Source organism: Psittacula echo (assembly GCF_963264785.1).
Source record: "Psittacula echo genome assembly, chromosome: 23".
Lineage (NCBI taxonomy): Eukaryota > Metazoa > Chordata > Aves > Psittaciformes > Psittacidae > Psittacula > Psittacula echo.
Genome location: NC_137748.1, coordinates 5,810,329 through 5,828,266, shown reverse-complemented (window position 1 = coordinate 5,828,266; position 17,938 = coordinate 5,810,329). Strand labels below are relative to the sequence as shown.

General features: G+C 49.8%; 2 protein-coding genes across 13 annotated transcripts in view; one reads left to right on the top strand and one right to left on the bottom strand.

Annotated features, from left to right (window-relative positions):
- Positions 1-16,058, top strand: part of PIP4K2B (phosphatidylinositol-5-phosphate 4-kinase type 2 beta) — a 26,388-nt gene extending 10,330 nt beyond the window's left edge. For 7 of the 12 annotated variants that reach the window (XM_080633470.1, XM_080633471.1, XM_080633462.1 and 4 more), the window contains 10 exons: positions 169-266; positions 1,786-1,882; positions 5,375-5,527; positions 6,280-6,426; positions 6,788-6,826; positions 8,156-8,269; positions 8,543-8,801; positions 9,176-9,279; positions 9,925-14,685; positions 15,671-16,057. In XM_080633470.1, the coding sequence (XP_080489596.1) occupies positions 169-266; positions 1,786-1,882; positions 5,375-5,527; positions 6,280-6,426; positions 6,788-6,826; positions 8,156-8,269; positions 8,543-8,801; positions 9,176-9,279; positions 9,925-10,005 (1,092 nt within the window). In that variant the 3' untranslated portion in view covers positions 10,006-14,685; positions 15,671-16,057. Of the gene's footprint in view, positions 1-168; positions 267-1,785; positions 1,883-5,374; positions 5,528-6,279; positions 6,427-6,787; positions 6,827-8,155; positions 8,270-8,542; positions 8,802-9,175; positions 9,280-9,924; positions 14,686-15,670 lie in introns of all 12 variants that reach the window. The other 5 variants (XM_080633468.1, XM_080633469.1, XM_080633466.1 and 2 more) reach the window with 5 other exon arrangements.
- Positions 14,988-17,938, bottom strand: PSMB3 (proteasome 20S subunit beta 3). The gene is made up of 6 exons (XM_080633476.1): positions 17,873-17,938; positions 17,440-17,624; positions 16,676-16,783; positions 16,135-16,312; positions 15,692-15,786; positions 14,988-15,106 (listed from the first exon to the last, which is right to left on the bottom strand). Exons 1-6 carry the CDS (start codon positions 17,873-17,875, stop codon positions 15,058-15,060), a joined length of 618 nt encoding a protein of 205 aa, XP_080489602.1. The 5' UTR covers positions 17,876-17,938; the 3' UTR covers positions 14,988-15,057.

Here is a 17,938-nt window from a genome sequence, read left to right as displayed (position 1 = left end):
CACAGTGTTCTCCAGGTTGCTTCAGCACAGCAAGTTGCTCTAAAAGTCTAATGAGTTTTACTGCTTCCAAACAAGCTTCTGGGGTGTTTGGCATCCCTGAAGTCCATTGACAGTAACTACAGAGCAGTGGAACTTGGGGTTTGAGTCTCTGTTTCCTTTATCTTTTAGATCAACGAGCTCAGCAATGTTCCTGTCCCCGTCATGTTAATGCCAGATGACTTTAAAGCCTACAGTAAGATTAAGGTGGACAACCATCTATTCAACAAGTAAGTAGGTGCTTCTCAACTTCTTTGTCTCTTCACTGTGGCACAGTGAAGGCCTTTTTGGTTTGTTCCCTGTTGCAGTGGCAAGAGGATGTGGCATGGCTGGACACAGGCCTCAAGTCTGTGCCCTGCCCAGACCCCTCAAGAGGACATGGTAGGGCTCAGTCTGTCACTGAGATGCTGTCTCATGGTTTGGTTTATAGCCTTTGAGGGACAAGAAGTCTGGTAAGGCCAGGCTCAGAAGTGGCACCACTGCAAAGCAAGTTACGTGGACTGGGCAGTTCAGAGGTCACAAAGTATAACTTGTGCAGCAGACTCCAGCCCTAGGCCTTGGAATCTTGGTTGTGCACAAAACTGATGGAGGACAGTGACTCTTGCAGTGTCCTGTCTGGTGTTCCCCAGGTCCCATGGACCACGGAGCAGAGGGCAGGAGTTTTCTCTCTGTGGCCTCTCAAGTTCCCTGTCTCTTTCAGACTGTTCACAGGAGGCAGCTGTGAGGCTGTGTTATACCTCTGGCCCAGGGGTTTTGTATGGAGTTACCCCCTTCTCCTTTTCCTAGTGATGAAGGTTTGGAAGCCCTGGGGAAGCCATGGTTGTGACTGGTGCTGAGCGCCGTGTTCTCCACCCTGGCTCTGTGTGTGTGTGGTGCTCCCTGATTAATGCTTCAGTTTCACTCAATTTTACAGGGATCAGCGTTTAGGAGTGGGAGTGTGATTCAAAAGTTTGTCTTCTCTGGCGCTTACAATTTGCAGTATCTGTTCTTCCCTCTGCTCCTACAGAGAGTTTTGTTTCCCACATATTAATGCAAAGGATTCTCATTGAGAATGAGCTGCCAACATCTCCCACTGCGTCCAGGCAGGACCATCCTCTCTGCTTCTTCCCACTGGGCAGAAGAAGAGCTCTGCTAGGGAGGAGATGCAGCATCCCTCAGCCATGGGGAATGCTGTGTGATGTCCACTCTGCTCTGGGGAGGCCTGGCAGCAGAGCTGGCTCTGGAATGCTGGGATCTGGAGCATGCCTGGCTGGAGCTGATCCCTGTCGTCTCCTTTGGGTTCTGGGTCAGACGGTTTTTTGCGTGTTGACCTTTCTTTTGATGCACCAGTGATCTGATCTGAAATCAGAGCTCCCCCCTTCCTTTCCTGCAGCTTTTCCTCTTGAACAGTAGCAGTGTGTTGCAGGGGGCAGCTGTGTTACTGAAGGGAACAAAGCAACAAAGGAAGAGGAAAGAGAGAAATGATTCTATCAAATCTGTGCTTGTGACAGGGGAGATTGTTCTGTTCAGACAGACATCCTCATGCAAAAAGCCTTTTAGGCTTGCAAATGTTTCTGTGAAGAGATGACTCTTGTAGGCATCCAAAGAAACAAGCTACCCTCATGAGGATAAATATGTGCAGAATAGGGCCCTCGTAGGTAGGAAGGGGCTTGGATATCCCAGGGGGTTCAGCAGTGACATGGGAGAAGAATTGAGTGTGATTTCCCAAGCTGATCATTGCACAAGAATCTCTTTTCTGCTTTGCCCTAGGGAAAACCTGCCAAGTCGCTTTAAATTTAAGGAATATTGTCCACTGGTGTTCCGAAACCTCCGGGAGAGATTTGGGATTGATGATCAAGACTACCAGGTACAGTCTCGTCTCTCCCTGCCCTCCAAACACCTTTCCCTGGGATACAAGAACCAAACTGGCAGAGAAACTGTGATACAGCATTCTTGTGGGGCCAGTTTTTAGGGGTTTATTATCACAGTTGGAACGGGTTTCCCATAACCCTAAGGGCTCACAGCAGTGGAGTAGATCTTGCTGTGCCAAGCACTGGGCAATTGCAGGATGAAAAGACGGTCCCTGCTGCAGAGAGTGTGCAGTCTACGCAGAAAAGAAGAGGCAGCAGATGGTTGCAGACAGGCAGGAGCTGGAGGATAACAATGATCTAGTGCAGAACATCTGCAAGGAAAATGAGTCTGTCGTGGCTTCACAGGTTCGGGTGCTCTTTAACCAAGTGTGTGCCGAGGATCGGTGGTGTTGAATTGGGTTTATCAAGGTGACTGCTGCTTTGGGATGTGACCCCAAAGGCCAAAGGCTCAGACTTGCCTTGGAGGGGAGATTTTCTTGTATTAATACCACTGAGCTTAAATCCAGTGAAAGAGATGGCACAACTCTTGCTGCTGCAACAGGGCTTCCTTCCACACACAGCAGGAGCTGTGTAGTAGCAGGCTGCTTGGAGACCTCTTAACTGGGGGAAGAGCCAGTGGAGAAGAAGAAGGTGGCTTTGATAGCTGCATGGCCTTTAGCAGGCTGGGGTTAGGTCATTAACCCGGTGTCTTTGGCATGGCTGCAGTTGATAAGGGCTGGCAGAGCTCCAGCACTCGCTGCTTGAGGGCTTCAGCTAAAGTCCTCCCTGGAATCCACCAGCCCAGAGAGGCACCACAGCACTGGAGCAGCGGGTGAGTGGCACAAGCTGCTTGCTCTCTCCCTTCTTTGCTTCACTGCTGCCTGTGTTGTGAGGAGAGGAGATAGGAGCAGGGCTGTTCCTGCTGATCTCACCACACTGCTTCCTTCTGGGAGCGTGTGTGTGTGTGCCCCCATGTCCACATACATCTCCATATACCCTCCCCAAGCATGTCAACATTCTCCCAGATTGTATCCAGATTATGCCTGATCTCACTCTGTTTCAAGGTTGATATCATGAAGAGATCTGTTTTCTTAGCCCATGACTTGCTGCATTGGGAAGATGCTGCATCTACTCAATGCAGTCTCAAGTATGAGGAGAAGAGCAGCTGTGTAGTAGGGCCTGCATCCCATCCTCTGCCTCCTGGTCCAGTCTCTGTGAGAAGGGGTGACCTCTGAGGGTACCAGGCTTGATGTTGGGGCTTTTTGCTGCTTAGTTTCACTGTCTCAGCTGCCTCTCTCCTGCCTGCAAGGGCTCATCCCACTCTGCTGCCTGTTCTCAGGCGTGCTGGGCACTCGGAGGCTGTTTGCTCAAACGGAGACGTGTTTTTCGAGCAGAACTGACAGTCAGCTTTGCTTTTCTTCTGCAAGGGGCCAGCCATCCCCAGGAGGAATGGTAAACATTGTCTGCTGCAGCTCTGGGCTGGGTGAGTGCCCGTGTGCTGACAGAGACAGAGCTGAGCCCAGGTTCTTTGTGCCTGTCCTTACCTGCAAGCTGTTCACACCGATCTCTCCTGCTTGTGATGGAAGAGCTCTTTTATTTTCAGGACACGGCTGCTCAGCCCATGCTTTTCCTGACCACATGCCTATGAGATTCTTGGTTTCATTTATTCCCTCCTCCCCTCAGGCTTGTTCTCTGGGCACCAATGGTGCCAGAGAGAAGCAGCACCAGCACCTTCTGGGCTGTTGACAGTGGCTCATGCCAGGCGGTGTGCAGCTCTTGAGGGGGCTGCTTGGCCAGCAGCACGCTGCCCCTGGGGTTGTTGTTGGTTCTCCCTACCTGGTTTCTCATTGCCACTTTAGCTGTTGGTCTGAAGGATTACTTCTCCCATCTTTGGCTCTTTAGAAGCCAGCAGCTAGAAGAGAAAGCAGAAAACATTTATTGAGCTAAATGCAGGTGGGTAAAATGTGATGGCTTCAGTGGGAATGGAGCCAGAATGCTAAATATAACACCCCAAGCGGGGAAGAGGTGGGAGTGACAGGAAGGGAACGAAGTAAACCGAAGGGCTGTAAATTTGGTCATGTCCATATGTGGTCATGATTTCTGCTTCCCAGCTCTTCTACAAGAAAAGCTCTGTGGTTTTGAGGTGAGGGGTGATTAAATTGTGGAGCACGGACTCATTTGCAAATGTCAGTGAGAAGCAAAGGGGCTTTTTTTTGTTTGCCTTTCTTTTCCTGATGGTTTCTAAAGCCGTTGGCAGGAGCAGAGTTTTTCCCCTGCTTCATTAAAGTTTTAAAAGCTTTAAATGCTTCCTTCTGAAAGGAAACCTCTGAGCTCACTTGCAGCGTGACATGGTAAATCCCTCTTTCACAGCAGGCTCTGCTCGCCTGTGTCTGTCTGCAGATGAGCAGGCTCCCTCTGCTGCCTGCTCCTCAGAAAGCTCAGAGGAGGAGAGAACAGTAAGCAGCAGCTAAAATACACAGCATGAAATGCATTGTCCAGCCCTGAGATGCTAAAAGACACTGAAGACCACTACCGAGCATCAGTGTTTCAGAGCACAACTCAACTCTCCCCATCTGCCTGCACCAGTGGCAAGGAAATAGCAGTGAGAGTCACCACTGTTGGCTGACAGAATGGCTTCTAAACCAGCACTGGTGACTGGGCTGGTGGAGTTGGAAGGCAGCTGCTGAGGAGTGACACAGGAAACAAGCAGGAGACTGGGGACCTGTTTGACTTGGTCTGGAAGGTGTAAAGAGCAGTGGCTCCAGCAGTGGGATGAGGCTCCTTACCTGGAGAGAGGCTTCAGAACATGCTGGGGCTCAGGGAATGTTGTGGATACTCTGCAGTCTGCCTGGGATTTTCCAGTCGTGCTGCAAGTAGGAAAAGAAGCTGCAATGGTTCGTTGCTAAGGGTGGAGACAGAGATATAAAGACAGATGCTGCTGGTTGTCGGAAGAGCAACCAAGCTATTTATACTCCCAATCTTTTTCATCCCATTGTAGGAAGAGCAGAAGCTGAGGGTGGCTTTTGCTTTCAGGGGGACCTGTAAAGACTTCCCAAACAATGAGGTTTTTGCCAGCTTAGGCTGCTGGAGGGAAAAGAAGTCAGGCCATTTCCTTCATTGTGTTCTGGTTTTCTTTAAGCCTTTAGAAATATCCTGACTGTTCTTAAGCTTCCAGGAGGAAAAGGAGTCTTGGCCTGTGTATAAAAAGCTCTTAGTAAAAAACCTCATCAAAAATACATGCCAGGTGGTGGAGTGAACCAGGTAAATCAATAGCTGGGTTAACCTGAGCACTCAAGGATGCTTCCAATGGTCATGAGTGAAATGTTCTCTGAGGCTTGGCCACCGTCACGCTTACAGTGGACCACAACGTCCGTGGGATGTCTGTTGTTCCGGAGCCAGGTTGTGGAGCTGGCCCAGGTCACCCAGGTCTCATCTGCTTTTGTTTCTTCTCCGGGGAGGTGGCAGCTGCAGCTTCTCCTCCCCACTTTGCTCTGTTCTGGTTCCCTCAGAACTCGGTGACACGCAGCGCGCCGGTGAACAGTGACAGCCAGGGCCGGTGCGGGGCCCGGTTCCTCACCACCTACGACAGGAGGTTCGTCATCAAGGCGGTGTCGAGCGAGGATGTAGCAGAGATGCACAACATCTTAAAGAAGTACCATCAGGTACGGTGAGTCTGGAAGCCTGGTGGGGAGGTGGCAAACACCTTGGGGAGCATCTGGTGATGGGGACCTGGAGCTTGGATCTGTAGCGTGCAGCCTGGCAGAGCTTGCAAAGAGCTTTTGCAGGAGAAAATGGTGTTCCTTAGCACTGGAGAGCCAGTTATGGCACAGCTGCCTGCTTCTTCACAGTTCTGAGCCCCTTCCCAGCTCACCATGTTCCTTGTATCAATGAATGATGGATCACTGGTACCTGAGATCCATAAACATGCTCCTAATTCCATCCTTTGAATTAGACTTTCCAGAGGAACCAGGGAGAAGACAGGCACATGCAGCAGGGAAGGGAGGGCAAACTGGAACAGCTGGGAATGTTCTACCGTTGTCCACATTATCTGCCAGTGGACCTTCTGTTCACTTTCTCTTTGCTCACACAACCACACGAAGTGAAGTTTAGCCAGTGCCAACAGCACACTTGCTGTGCTGAGGCTGAGTGAGGGTCATGCACACCTAGCCTGCCACAGCAGACATGCACACACAGGGGGATGCTCTGTCTCAGCTCAGGGCTGGAAGGTTCTTACAATGCCCTAACTTGCTCTTCTTGAGACCTTCGGAGCCATTTGCAAGCCTTTTTGCTTTCCCATCGGTATCAGATGGCTGGAACTGGAGGCTTCACTGTCAGCATCTTGCTGAGCTGTCAGAGATGGGTTTGTGTGACAGTGCTGTCTTCCTCTGCCCTTCCCTTCCCCACCCTCCTCCAGTTCATAGTGGAGTGTCATGGGAACACCCTCCTGCCTCAGTTCCTGGGCATGTACCGGCTCACCGTGGATGGAGTGGAAACCTACATGGTGGTGACCAGAAACGTGTTTAGTCACAGGCTGACTGTGCACAGGAAATACGACCTGAAGGTGAGGGTGTGGAGAGCAGTCGTGGAGCTGAGCTCCTTTTCCAGAGGGGTGGGGGGTGGTCTTTGTGACACCCATTTTACCAGGTCCTGGGCTTTGGGTTTTGTTCAGGGGAATCAGGTTTTGGGGGCTGTGGATAGAGCTTCTCCTGGAGCTCAAATGTTGTTCCATTCCCCCAACACAAGTGGCCTTTGCTACACCAAGGAGACCCATAAGTGTACCCTGGGTGTGAAAAAGGGGCTGAGAACTGATGTTAAAGCTACTTCTGTTATTTTTCTGCATGAAGGAATTAAATGGCGTTGAGGAATTCTTTGGGAATATGACACACAGCGCAGCAATGCTCTTTTCTTTATTCTTTTATCAGGGCTCAACAGTATCCAGGGAAGCAAGCGATAAAGAGAAGGTATGGACCATCCCTGGCCACCCTTTCCTTCCTCCAGGTGGTTGGAAGCAGATGGATCCAACTGACTTCCCTTTTCCAAAGGGGTATTGAGCATGGGATATTAAATGGGCCTTGAGGATAGCGTGTTTCTGTCCCACCTTTCAGGCTGTGCCCAGTAACTGCTCAGGAAGAGATGATACAGATGTGGTGCTGCCCTGCCCTGCTCTCTTATGTTGACACTACCAGGCGTGGGGGGAACTTGGTGGGGGACAATCCCCCCTGTACCAAAGCCCACGGTAGTGCAATGGTGTCTTTACGGAAGGATTTCTTCATAGCACTCCCTGAGTACCAAACTGAGTCAGGTCAGCAGTTAGCTTTTGCAGCAGATGCTTTATAAACCAGAGCAGCTCCTCTCAGGTTCTTGGTGTATCTCAGTGTGGTTTTCAGTTTGGTTTCTGGTGCCATTAGGGGAACTTGTGACTAAGAATCTGCCTCTGCGGAACTTTGGCTGTGATGCTGCTGTGAAAAGTCCTGTTGAAATCACAGTAGGAACTCACGGTACTACATGTTTTGCACATGGGATTTTCAGGTTTGAGGCCGCAGAGTAAGTTTACTCCAGCCTGGCCTAAAGTCAGATCTCTGATGTGAGCCAAGGAGCTCCCATTTACACTGAATGCTCTGGTGTCAAGGCCCAGCTCCATCATGTACAAGCGGCCCAGCTTGCTGGCTGTTTACTCCCCAGCCTTTGCTGCTGCTGCACTTTGTCTCAGACCATTCAAACTAGGTCTGTATAAAGCCACCTGTATAAAGCTCCTATGTCATTCTAAGGACAAAATCCTTGAATTCCCAGTTGTACAAAGGGGTTTCGTGTTCTTCCATAGCCCTAAGAAGTGCTCAGCGCCTGCTGCAAGCACATTCCTCACAGAGCAGTGGGTTTAAGCCTTTCCTCAAGTCTTCTGGAAGGGAAGCATGTTTTTCCCAAGCCTTCCCCCAGCCAGAAGCCAACAAAATGAATTTCTTTCCTATTCTGGGAGCTGGTTGGGCCACCTCTGCCTGGAGCCCAGCTTTGGAGCTTTCAGCCTGCAGCAGTCTTTGAAGTTGGGTTGTTCTCTGTGTCTCCCTTCAGTTTCCCCTTAGGTCCAGCTCAGCACATGGATTCACTGACAAATAGGGTGCTCTGCCTAATGCCATTTTCATACTTAGTGGACAGGATGAGCCACTTCACCTTATAAACAGCCAAAACACCCTGGTGCAAGGCCACACTCGACCAGAGTCTCTGTGCACTCCATGTACCGGCCCTCCCCCAAGAAGCAGGGCTTTGGAGAGTCTGACACAGGCTTCTTGTTGCAGGCCAAGGATCTGCCAACGTTCAAGGACAACGACTTCTTGAATGAGGGCCAGAAGCTGCACGTTGGAGAAGAGAGTAAAAAGAACTTCCTGGAGAAGCTGAAGAGGGATGTGGAGGTAGAGTTTCCTGAGGGATGGCTTGTAACTGTCTCCCATAACTGGGTCCTCACTGTGGCCTCAGTAGTAGCTGCAAAGGTTGCCATTCCTGGATCAGTCAAGCAAATACAGTCAAGGATATGCTGATGCCAGAAAATCTAATTAAATTCTCTGGAGTCTAATAAGGTTTTAGCTCTTGCTACAGCCCATCCTTAGGGGGATACTGGCAGGGTAGGACTGATAATCTCTGATCCCACATGGATGCTGCTGTTCTCACTCAACTCTTTCTCTCAGTTTTTAGCTCAGCTGAAGATTATGGACTACAGCTTGCTGGTTGGGATCCACGATGTTGACCGAGCAGAGCAGGAAGAGATGGAAGTGGAGGATCGGGCAGAGGATGAGGAGTGTGAGAACGATGGGCTGGGAGGCAACCCCATCTCCTCCTATGGCACCCCCCCCGACAGCCCTGGCAACCTCCTCAACTACCCACGTTTCTTTGGGCCTGGGGAGTTCGATCCCTCTGTTGACGTCTACGCCATGAAAAGCCATGAAAGTGAGTATCCTGGGATGCTGGGAAGCTCTGGAGGGCAGAGGGGGTGTCCTGTGGTCTGGCTGGGCTGAATGGAGTGGGAGGACTGTGCACACACAGAGAGAGAGGGATTCTGCCAAGTGTCTCTCCTTCGCTGTGCAGTGTCTGGTTGTGAATGTATGAGTTGGAATGGGTAGAAGTGATGCTTGGAGAGTAGTGGCATGGTCAGAGAGCATGTGGGCCTCTAGTGTGCTGTTTCCAGTCATTCTTCTCTACCCCTTTATACCCTCCAGCTCCTTGCTTTCTCTGCTGTATGCAGCAAACCAGCCATGTGTTTCTAGAGGAGGGGGGCTTTGCTCACAGCTCAGGGTGTGCTAGCAACTCTCTTGCCTTGCTAGGTGCCCCCAAGAAGGAAGTGTACTTCATGGCCATTATAGACATTCTTACACCATATGATGCGAAGAAGAAAGCTGCACATGCTGCCAAAACAGTGAAACATGGGGTAAGCAGCCACCCACTGCAGGGAGGATGGGCTTTGGGGCTTCTGCTTTGCCTGTGTGCGCATGGGTGATGCCTCCTGACTCTGATTTTTCTACCAGGATGGAAGTTCTCCAGTGATTCCATGGCCAAGAACAGCTCTTCCCTCATTTAGCATCTTCTCAGACTGTCTTGCAAAGGCTTTCCCAGTCTGGGAGGTGCTTGATTTCCTTGGTGCGGCACCAAATTGCCTCACAGAGCAGAATAGCCTGGCTTGCAGAGAGGCATGATAACCTGCCCCCCTCCTAGGGTCAGTCCTGCTCCCTAGTAACAATCCCAAGCTTCCCAAAAGGGCTTGGAAAGAGCCTGGTTTAGGAGAACATGGAGTTTTTCATGGTCCTTCCAAATCCGTGGTAAACCATATGAGAACAGATCCAGTGCTTTGAGTCTCTGGTCTGTAGAAGATCCAACTGGACCTAAAATCAGTTCCTTGGGGATGTCTCTTGACCTCTTGATGGGGTTTTTTCCCCCTAGAACTTGCAGTTTGTTATGGGTCTGTCCCAGGCTGTGCTGACATGATCCCTCCCTGCTGTCCTCCCTCCTCTCCCCTTGGCAGTGCTGCCCTTGGAGGGGAGGGTGTTGTGACTCCTGTCTCCTCTCTGCCTTGCAGGCTGGGGCAGAGATCTCCACCGTGAATCCAGAGCAGTACTCTAAACGCTTCAATGAATTTATCTCCAATATCCTGACATAGTCGTCTTCAGCCTTCAGCGAGACATGAAGAGGAAGAGGGGGCTACTTCCAAACAGAGAACGCAGCCTGTGACACTAAAACAGACACTGTAGCAGCATGTGGGGTGTGCGTGTGTGTGTGCGCGTGTGAGTGTGCAAGAGCGAGTGTGTGGCACTGTGTGACTTAAGAGAAAACTAATTCTAGGTGCACCCTCCAACAGTCCACTTGACCCAGGTGGAAAAGTGGGGTTTTATGTTACAGAAGTGCCCAGACACAAATTTGAGGGCTTTTTAAAACAAGCAAAGTGCATTGTTTCAGCACTGCTCTTTCTAGTGACATTTTCTCCTCTCCGATCAAGAGAATCCCATAGGGATATGATACGTGGCACTGTCTAGAACGGGTCGCTCTAGATCATGTTCAGTGGGAATGAAGCGGTGCCTGATTCCACAAACTACTATTTTGGGGGGTTTTTTATTATTGGACTGTCTTTACCAGAAAGACACACAAACCCTTTTATTTCCCTCTTGGTAGGAATTGGAAGGAAACTAGCTCACCATTTCAAGGACAGAAAATACTACTCTGATAAGGAGGAGTCGCTGAACTTTAGGTAAATTCAGACTGGGACACTTTATGCTTTTGGGTTAATTTAAGTAAGGCAAACTTTTGTAACTGCACTTGGTTTCCAAGAAGGATGAGGGAAATGAACATCTACCAAAGATGATCACTTCAAGAGGTGTAACTCCTAGAGCGTAAAGAGACAGGTATGAGAAGTAGTAGAGGCATTGAATGACCTCAGATAAAAATGTGCTCGGACCCATTGTGCTTTAAATTGGCCAGCTATGAAGATTTCCTAAAAGGAAAAAGAAAAAAAGGCATTTTGTACCTGTAGATATGGGATATATTTGACTATCCGGAGCGTTTCCCTGTCGCACCTCAGTCAGGAATTACCATGTCTCTTAGGTGACAGCTTAACATCGCACTTCTGCCAGTGTTAATCTAGCTAATGTTCAGTCTTCCTTACTAGCCCGATCTGCAACAGGTACTTGAATTTGTTTCCTGACAGAGGTTCTTTGCTTAGGTGGTTCATTTTTCACATGGCAATGTGACTTGCACACGAAGGAATTGGACTTCGCTACCAATGGGGAGTGCTGGGAGCTGGGACTGTGGAGCGAGTCTCCCAGCTCCAAAGGACTCAGGACTTGAGCTGTGGTTGGTTTTACTCTTCTCTGCTCCATACCCCTCTCTAGAGCAACAGTCAAGGAGTGGAAATGGTTGAACACTTGCGCCAGATTATTCCAACCACCCCCCCCCCCCCCCCCCCCCCCTTTAAGGAATTGGAACTGATTGGAGTGACTGAATAACGTCCTGTTTTGTCTCCAGAATGCTTGTACTCTTTCTCACAGCCAAGCTTGTCAGGCTTGCTTTGGGTTTCGTTAGCTCTGCTGCACACCACTTACAGATCTCTTGGTTCCTTTTTTTAGTTTCCTTTCTCTTTTTTGAAGCAGGATTTAGTGTTTTGAACAAACCTCTCGCAGTTGAAACATGTTGCTTCTCTGCCTTGAAACTGTTTTCACATATGCCTTTGTTTCGGGAATAAGCTGTTTCGAATGTCTGTCCTGTGCTGTAACACGTGCTACAGTTTGCTGTGTGGAATTTGGTCCTTTTGAGAGATAACTGGTGCTCATCACATCCTGGTAATTTCCCTAGACTAACCTAGCTCTGGTCTGGATTCTGAATGTGGGCTTGGGGTTCTCTTAGATGTTCACACCCACATTTGTGATGTGAATCCCACAGGTCTCAACTTTGACGGGGACAAAAAGGGGCTGAAGTCTCAGCCCATGAGAGTGCACTGTAAATAGAGTCTTGAAGAAAACAAGAATTCACATTAGGGGTCATAACGGGGTATGAATCTTTTCCTTCATTCATGGGTCATTCCCTTTGACACGGGACAAATCTCTTCTCCAGTGGAGTCTGGTCCCTGTTCCGTGTGATGTGGGGTTAACACACCATTGTCTGGGAGGCCTGTGAGCCTCATGTCTTAAGGTGTGTAGCTGGAAAAGCCACAAAACAAATGCAGCTATGAGAATACGTTGGAAAAGGGAGGACTTGGAGGGTATCATCAGCTTGGTTTTGTGGGCATTATATTGGTTGCTTTTTCTCTTAAGACAATAAGCACTTAAGTTTACTATCGGAAATTAAATACCAATCACTTTTTATTCTTGACAGTTATAAAACTCTGCATTGAATCGGCAACTTTGGCCTGGTAAGTTTGTATTCTCCTTTGGGGAAACTAGCTGGGACCTTTGAAAGGCTTGAAATCATGCATTTATAAAGGAAAAACAGAAGAGAGAAATGGGGGGAGGAAGAGAGAAGGGAATGAGTGAACTGCAGACATCCTACAAAGCAAACAACCCAAAGAAAGTCAGCAGGTGGAGCTTGCATAGCTCGGAGCAAGAGTCTCATTCATCACCAGGGCTGACACGAAAATGCAGTTAGTTCCTGCAGCAATCTTTCTGGAAGGCTGATGCTAAAGGGCATAAAGAGCAGTTAATTGTATTTTCTTATTCCACTCCAACCAACCTCCTTTGAGGATCAAATTGGCTGTCGCTGGCTCAGGTGACACCGAAAGCCCCATGAGCTCCATTGACTTTAGCACTTCCCCAATTCTGCCACTTCTGTCAAGTTGCCATATTTGTGTATTAAAGTAAGGACATGCGATTTCCTCCCTTCCTGATGTATTACCCAGGTATGGAACTTTGTTTAACAGAAGCATTTTGTATATTGTTTACATTATGAGAGGTAGCATTGCGTTGAAAAAAATGCTCAGTTTTGGTTCTAGACAGTATTTTTCTTACCAGAATAAGAAGTGAAGCTGCAAATAATTGATTTCTTTTTAAAAGGGACTTTTTTTTTCTTTTTTTTCTTGTTTTTTTTCTTGTTTTGGGTTTTTGAATCTTGTTTTAGGTCACTTTTTTAACTCAAAGTATTTAAAAGCAAAAACCCAGCCCTTTCAATTCTTGGTTTTACCAACTGCTTGTGCTAGTTTGTTGTCTGTTTCTGGTGTGAATTTAGTTCTAGGTTGCTGAATGTAGATATTTCTGTCTGTAGCATGTACCCTGCGGAACACTTTACACTGAAGTGCATTTGACTGCAAACCACCCCTGGCTGAAAGTCGCAGTGGGTAGCAGATCCCTCAGAGCCTGCTCAGAGGGAAGGATGCTGCCAGGAATGATGGTGCAATTCTTTGGGCAACTGGAGGTTCAGAAAGGATTAGTGTGTGTCTCCATGCCTGAAGGCAGGGGGAGCTTGCGTGGGAAGCTGCCAGGTCCACAGTCCTGCCTGTACTGGGGGTCTCATTCTGAACAGGGATCTGTCAAATTTGAAGACCTAAGAAGTGGTTTTAACCTAGAACTTGACATCTTCCCTGTCTGAGATAGCGGGAGAGGAAAGGCTGAGTGCAGTCATGGGCTGTGACTGTGGGTGCTGTTCTGCTCCAATAGTGTAATAGAACCCACTCGAGGACGTGTTAGGTCCCCCTGTGATAGAGCACCATGTTCTGGAGGTACCAGGCAGCACCTGCCCTGTGGGGCAGCTTCAGTGCCAGGAAGAGAGCTTGGGTTTGCTGTATGGAAAGGCAATGTCAGCAGGAGTTCTCACAGCAAGGGCTCCTTCCTCTGGTCTGGTACATGCCTCTGATTGACCTGCTTTTGGTTCTAAAAGCCATGCAGTTCATCACAGGGAGAACTTCAGAACTCCAGATTCCTGCGGGAATGAGGCTGTACTCCCACAACCAAGAATCCTGGTTTTGGATGGGATTATCACAACCAGGAAGAACACTAAAACATTGGAGTCTTATTTCCTGCTCTCCCCTTGGGAGCACCACCACAGTCACCTTCAGTAGCCTCTTAGCCCAGGAAAGGCACGGAGAGGGGTTGTGTTGTAGTTATGGGCTGTGTTTGGCGTAGGGGTTATGTGCTGTCCTACACAAGTCTTTACAGCCACCTCCCTCCCAGCTGCAGAGCTCAAAGCGTTGAACCTTGAGGTGGTCCAAACCTTTCTGAAGTCAGTGTGTGTGTGTCCTCAACTTGGTTTGTGATGCTGAGGAACCGATCTGAGACAGATCAGGGTTCCAATAGCTCCAAAACAAAACACCTCTCCTCTCCCCATGTGTTCTAATGCCTGTTGGCTTCCCTACTCCTGCAGAGCCATTCTCCAGTATCCAGATTAGCCACTACTGATTTTCCTTGCTCTTTGGTGTGAGTATCACGTGTAACAGTGCTGGCAAAGCTCAGAACCAGCCGCTGGGCATCCATGGGGTTTAGCGGTTTGGGTTTTTCCCTACTCGGATGTTGTACTGGTCTTTGTTCAGCTGCACCCCAGCGTGTTACACGCAGGTTGTAAGGGTGGGCAGGGCTGATCAGTGCCACTGAAAACAATGTGAATAAATGAAGTTAAATCTCAAAGTCAAGAAAACAACAACAGAAGCATTCTAGGGTTTTTTCACTGCTGTTTTTTAACTAGGAAGTTGAAGTCCTCTGTGCTTGTCTGTTTGCTAGGAGCAGTTTGAGACACTGTTACTGTTTTGAAATGCATGCATGTTACAAGATGAGTCTCCAACCAGAGAAAAATAAAAGTAAAACTTTGTGTACATGTGCTCCTTCCTGCTCTCCTCTTTCAAGTGTCCTCACCGTGCCTCCACGAGGTATGCGATTGGTTTCAGTCCTACATGAACTGGAAAAGTCATTTGATACGTGTCTGTAAAATGGGGGGTTTAAGTAAGAACTGGTTTAACCAAGTCCTGGATAGGAGAACAAATGAATTTGATAGGAAAAGCCAAGGCTGCTGTGCTGTCTCAAGGAGATGGGGTTGACTCCTGGGAGCACCACATGCAGGGGGATGATGGGTGGCTCAAAGGTAAGCCCTGCGGCTGTGTAAAACCAAGCTCCTCCTGCCAGCTTTAGAGAACTTAATCCTAGTGTTGAGACTCAAGAAAAGGAAAGCTCACAATGATAGAGGGGTTTATTTAAAAAAGTTCCAAGCAGAGCGGGCTGTGAAGCACAGGATTGGTGCTGGGTTAGTCCATGCGAGCCTTCAGGGTCCTGGTGGTGATCTTGTCTTTTTCACTAGAGGGGAAAAGAGAAAACACCTATTAGTAAACCCACATTTAATACCTACATACAGCTTGTCCCCTCTGCAGTGTGCACTGGTAGTTGGTTTGCTGGCACAGGCAGGATCATCTGGCCTTGAAGGTGCCTGTTTCAGCCAAGTAAAGCTCATCCTCATCCTGCTTTGCCCCAGGGGAGCTCCAGCAAGAGCAGTGCCACGGATGCTCCAGGGAATGAGCCCCATCAGCAAAATGAACTGCTTCAGGAGTCTGACTGCAGACTTGGGGAGATAACACTGCATCTGGCTGTGGCAAAGAGCATCCCTCTGGGCACTGCCACCTGTCTGAGGAGCTGCACTCCTAAATACCACCAGCAATAGAGCCAGGGGATCCCTGTGTCTAGGACTGATTTCCAATGTGGCTCCTGCAGTTGGAGCCACAGCCACGAGCTGCAGCAGAGAAATAAACCACTTAGAATGGACAGAATGTTGTTAATGATACTGCTGGAAGGAGCGGGATAGGGATACCCTGGCACCAAATCCCTTTAACACACAGCTTGTTGAATTCTACCTCTGTTCTGCAGGGGAAGGAGAGCGGCACTTACATGATGTGCACCACCACTCCCATTCCAGAAATGGCATCTCTGTCCACTGCATTCAGCATGGCCTGCGAGATTGTTTCGAAGAGGTGGTCGGGCTCCTGAGGAACAGAAGCTCTTTTAGTCAGTGTAAAAATGGAATCACAGAATGATGTGGGTTGGAAGGGACCTTAAAGCTCATCCAGTTCCACCCCCCTGCCATGGGCAGGGACATCTTCCACTAAACCAGGTTGCTCCAAGCCCCATCCAACAGTGTTGGTGCACTGGATTTTGTTCAAACCCCAAAGTATCATCCAAGATGCTGTAAGATTTTTCCTGCAGTTATAAGCTCCAGCTTCTTTGTTCTCCCATGCTCCTTGAGAAGCACCAATGGACAGAGCTTTTCATCCAATGCATGGATCCCCAGTTAACAGCAGGAGCCTGAATCCAAGAAGAGAAGCCCCACTCACCATGTTGGGCTCCCAGAGGGACTCGCACATGCCATACATCTGCTCTGAGCAGGTCCCACTGACCACAAAGTCATCAGTGATCATGGGGCAGCCGATGAGGTCCAGGGAGCAGATAAAGGGTTCATGTGTCACAGGGTCCAGCCCCGCAATGACAGGTTCTGTGTAGTACGGCCCAAACCTATGAAGGACAAACAGAGTAGTGAAACCACCTTGATGCAGCTCCAGCTCCATATCCCATGTGAATATCCAGGCAAGGAAAACATCCCACAGGTGCTTTTGGTGAGGGGAACTTTCAGGTCAACCTAGAAGCACTGTACCATGGCTTCAGCACAGCAAACCGAACAAACTGGTACTGCTATAGGGTGTTATTTTGCAAGGAAATTGAAGATGACATTGTCACTAGATTGAAGTCTCCTTTTGCTGTACCATGAGCAGTCATTGCAGGAGCGCTCCTCAGCCTCCCGCCTCTCTAGAATCACATCAGCTCCAGCCACCATGGCCTTCACTGACACATAAACAACGACTGTTGTTTGACACTTACCGTCTCTCATAGAGCAGATTGGAAACCATGCTCATAAAAGTCTGAGGTTTGATCTGCCTGCCCTCCTTCAGCTCGTAGAGATTCAGCCTGAACTTCAGTCTCTGGGCACTGCAAGAGATGAGAATCAGTATTACAGCAGAAGCAGACTCCTTTCCTTTTGCCTTCACCCAGGCATGAACTGTTATGCTGCACACTGATGGATGCCAGCTCCTGACACCTGCCTGAGACCAGTACGTATTTCATAGAATCGCAGCCTGGTTTGGGTCGAAGGGACCTCAAAGCTCATCCATTCCCAACCCCTGCCACAGGCAGGGACCCCTTCCACTGGAGCAGCTTGCTCCAAGCCCCTGTGTCCAACCTGGCCTTGAACACTGCCAGGGATGGGGCAGCCACAGCTTCTCTGGGCACCCTGGGCCAGCGCCTCAGCACCCTCACAGGGAAGAGCTTCTGCCTAAGAGCTCAGCTCAGTCTCCCCTCTGGCAGGTTAAAGCCATTCCCCTTGGCCTGTCCCTACAGGCCCTTGTCCCAAGCCCCTCTCCAGGTTTCTTGTCACCCCGGTTATGTCTTCACAGGGATGGGATCTTAAATCACTTACAGTAACCCCCACTGAAGGGAGACCAAGCAGTGCAGAACTGACCCCACCTACGGTACCTCCCCCACGAATAACCAAAGCCATTTATGCTCAGCATAAGCTGCCATTGAGTACTTATTGTCAACATGCCTCTTGGGGGCTCGGGATGGGAACATGCGGCAGCCTCACTTACACCGTCTGCACGTCCGTGGCCAGCCCTGCCAATCCAATGTACAGTCTTTCTCCCATAGGGAAAATCTTCTGGAAGTCTGTGGTCACCATCTGCGCCTGAATCCCGAACCGCCGGTCCGCGGCGATAGCCACGCAGTTCTTCCCCTTCATGGCCATGACGGCCCCGCCGTTATAGGACATAATAGACTGGAAGAGAGCAGGACGGGCAGGTACAGCCGGGGCCCTTGGGGAGGCCTCGGGGCCACCCGGCCTGGCCCTCAACCCCGGGGGGCAGCGGCACCGCTCTCTTTAAGCCCGCACCGGGCCGCTGCTACCCGGCCTGAGGGGAGCCCACGGGGATGAACCACCGCGGGGACGGCCCCCATCCCACCCGCCTCTCCCCGGGCCCCTGCGCCTCGTCCCGCCGGCCCCAGCTCCCCGGTGCCGGTGCTCACCATGGTGCCGGCTCTAAAGACACCACCAGGCCGCACTCCCCGTCCCGCTCCGCACCGCGCCGCTGA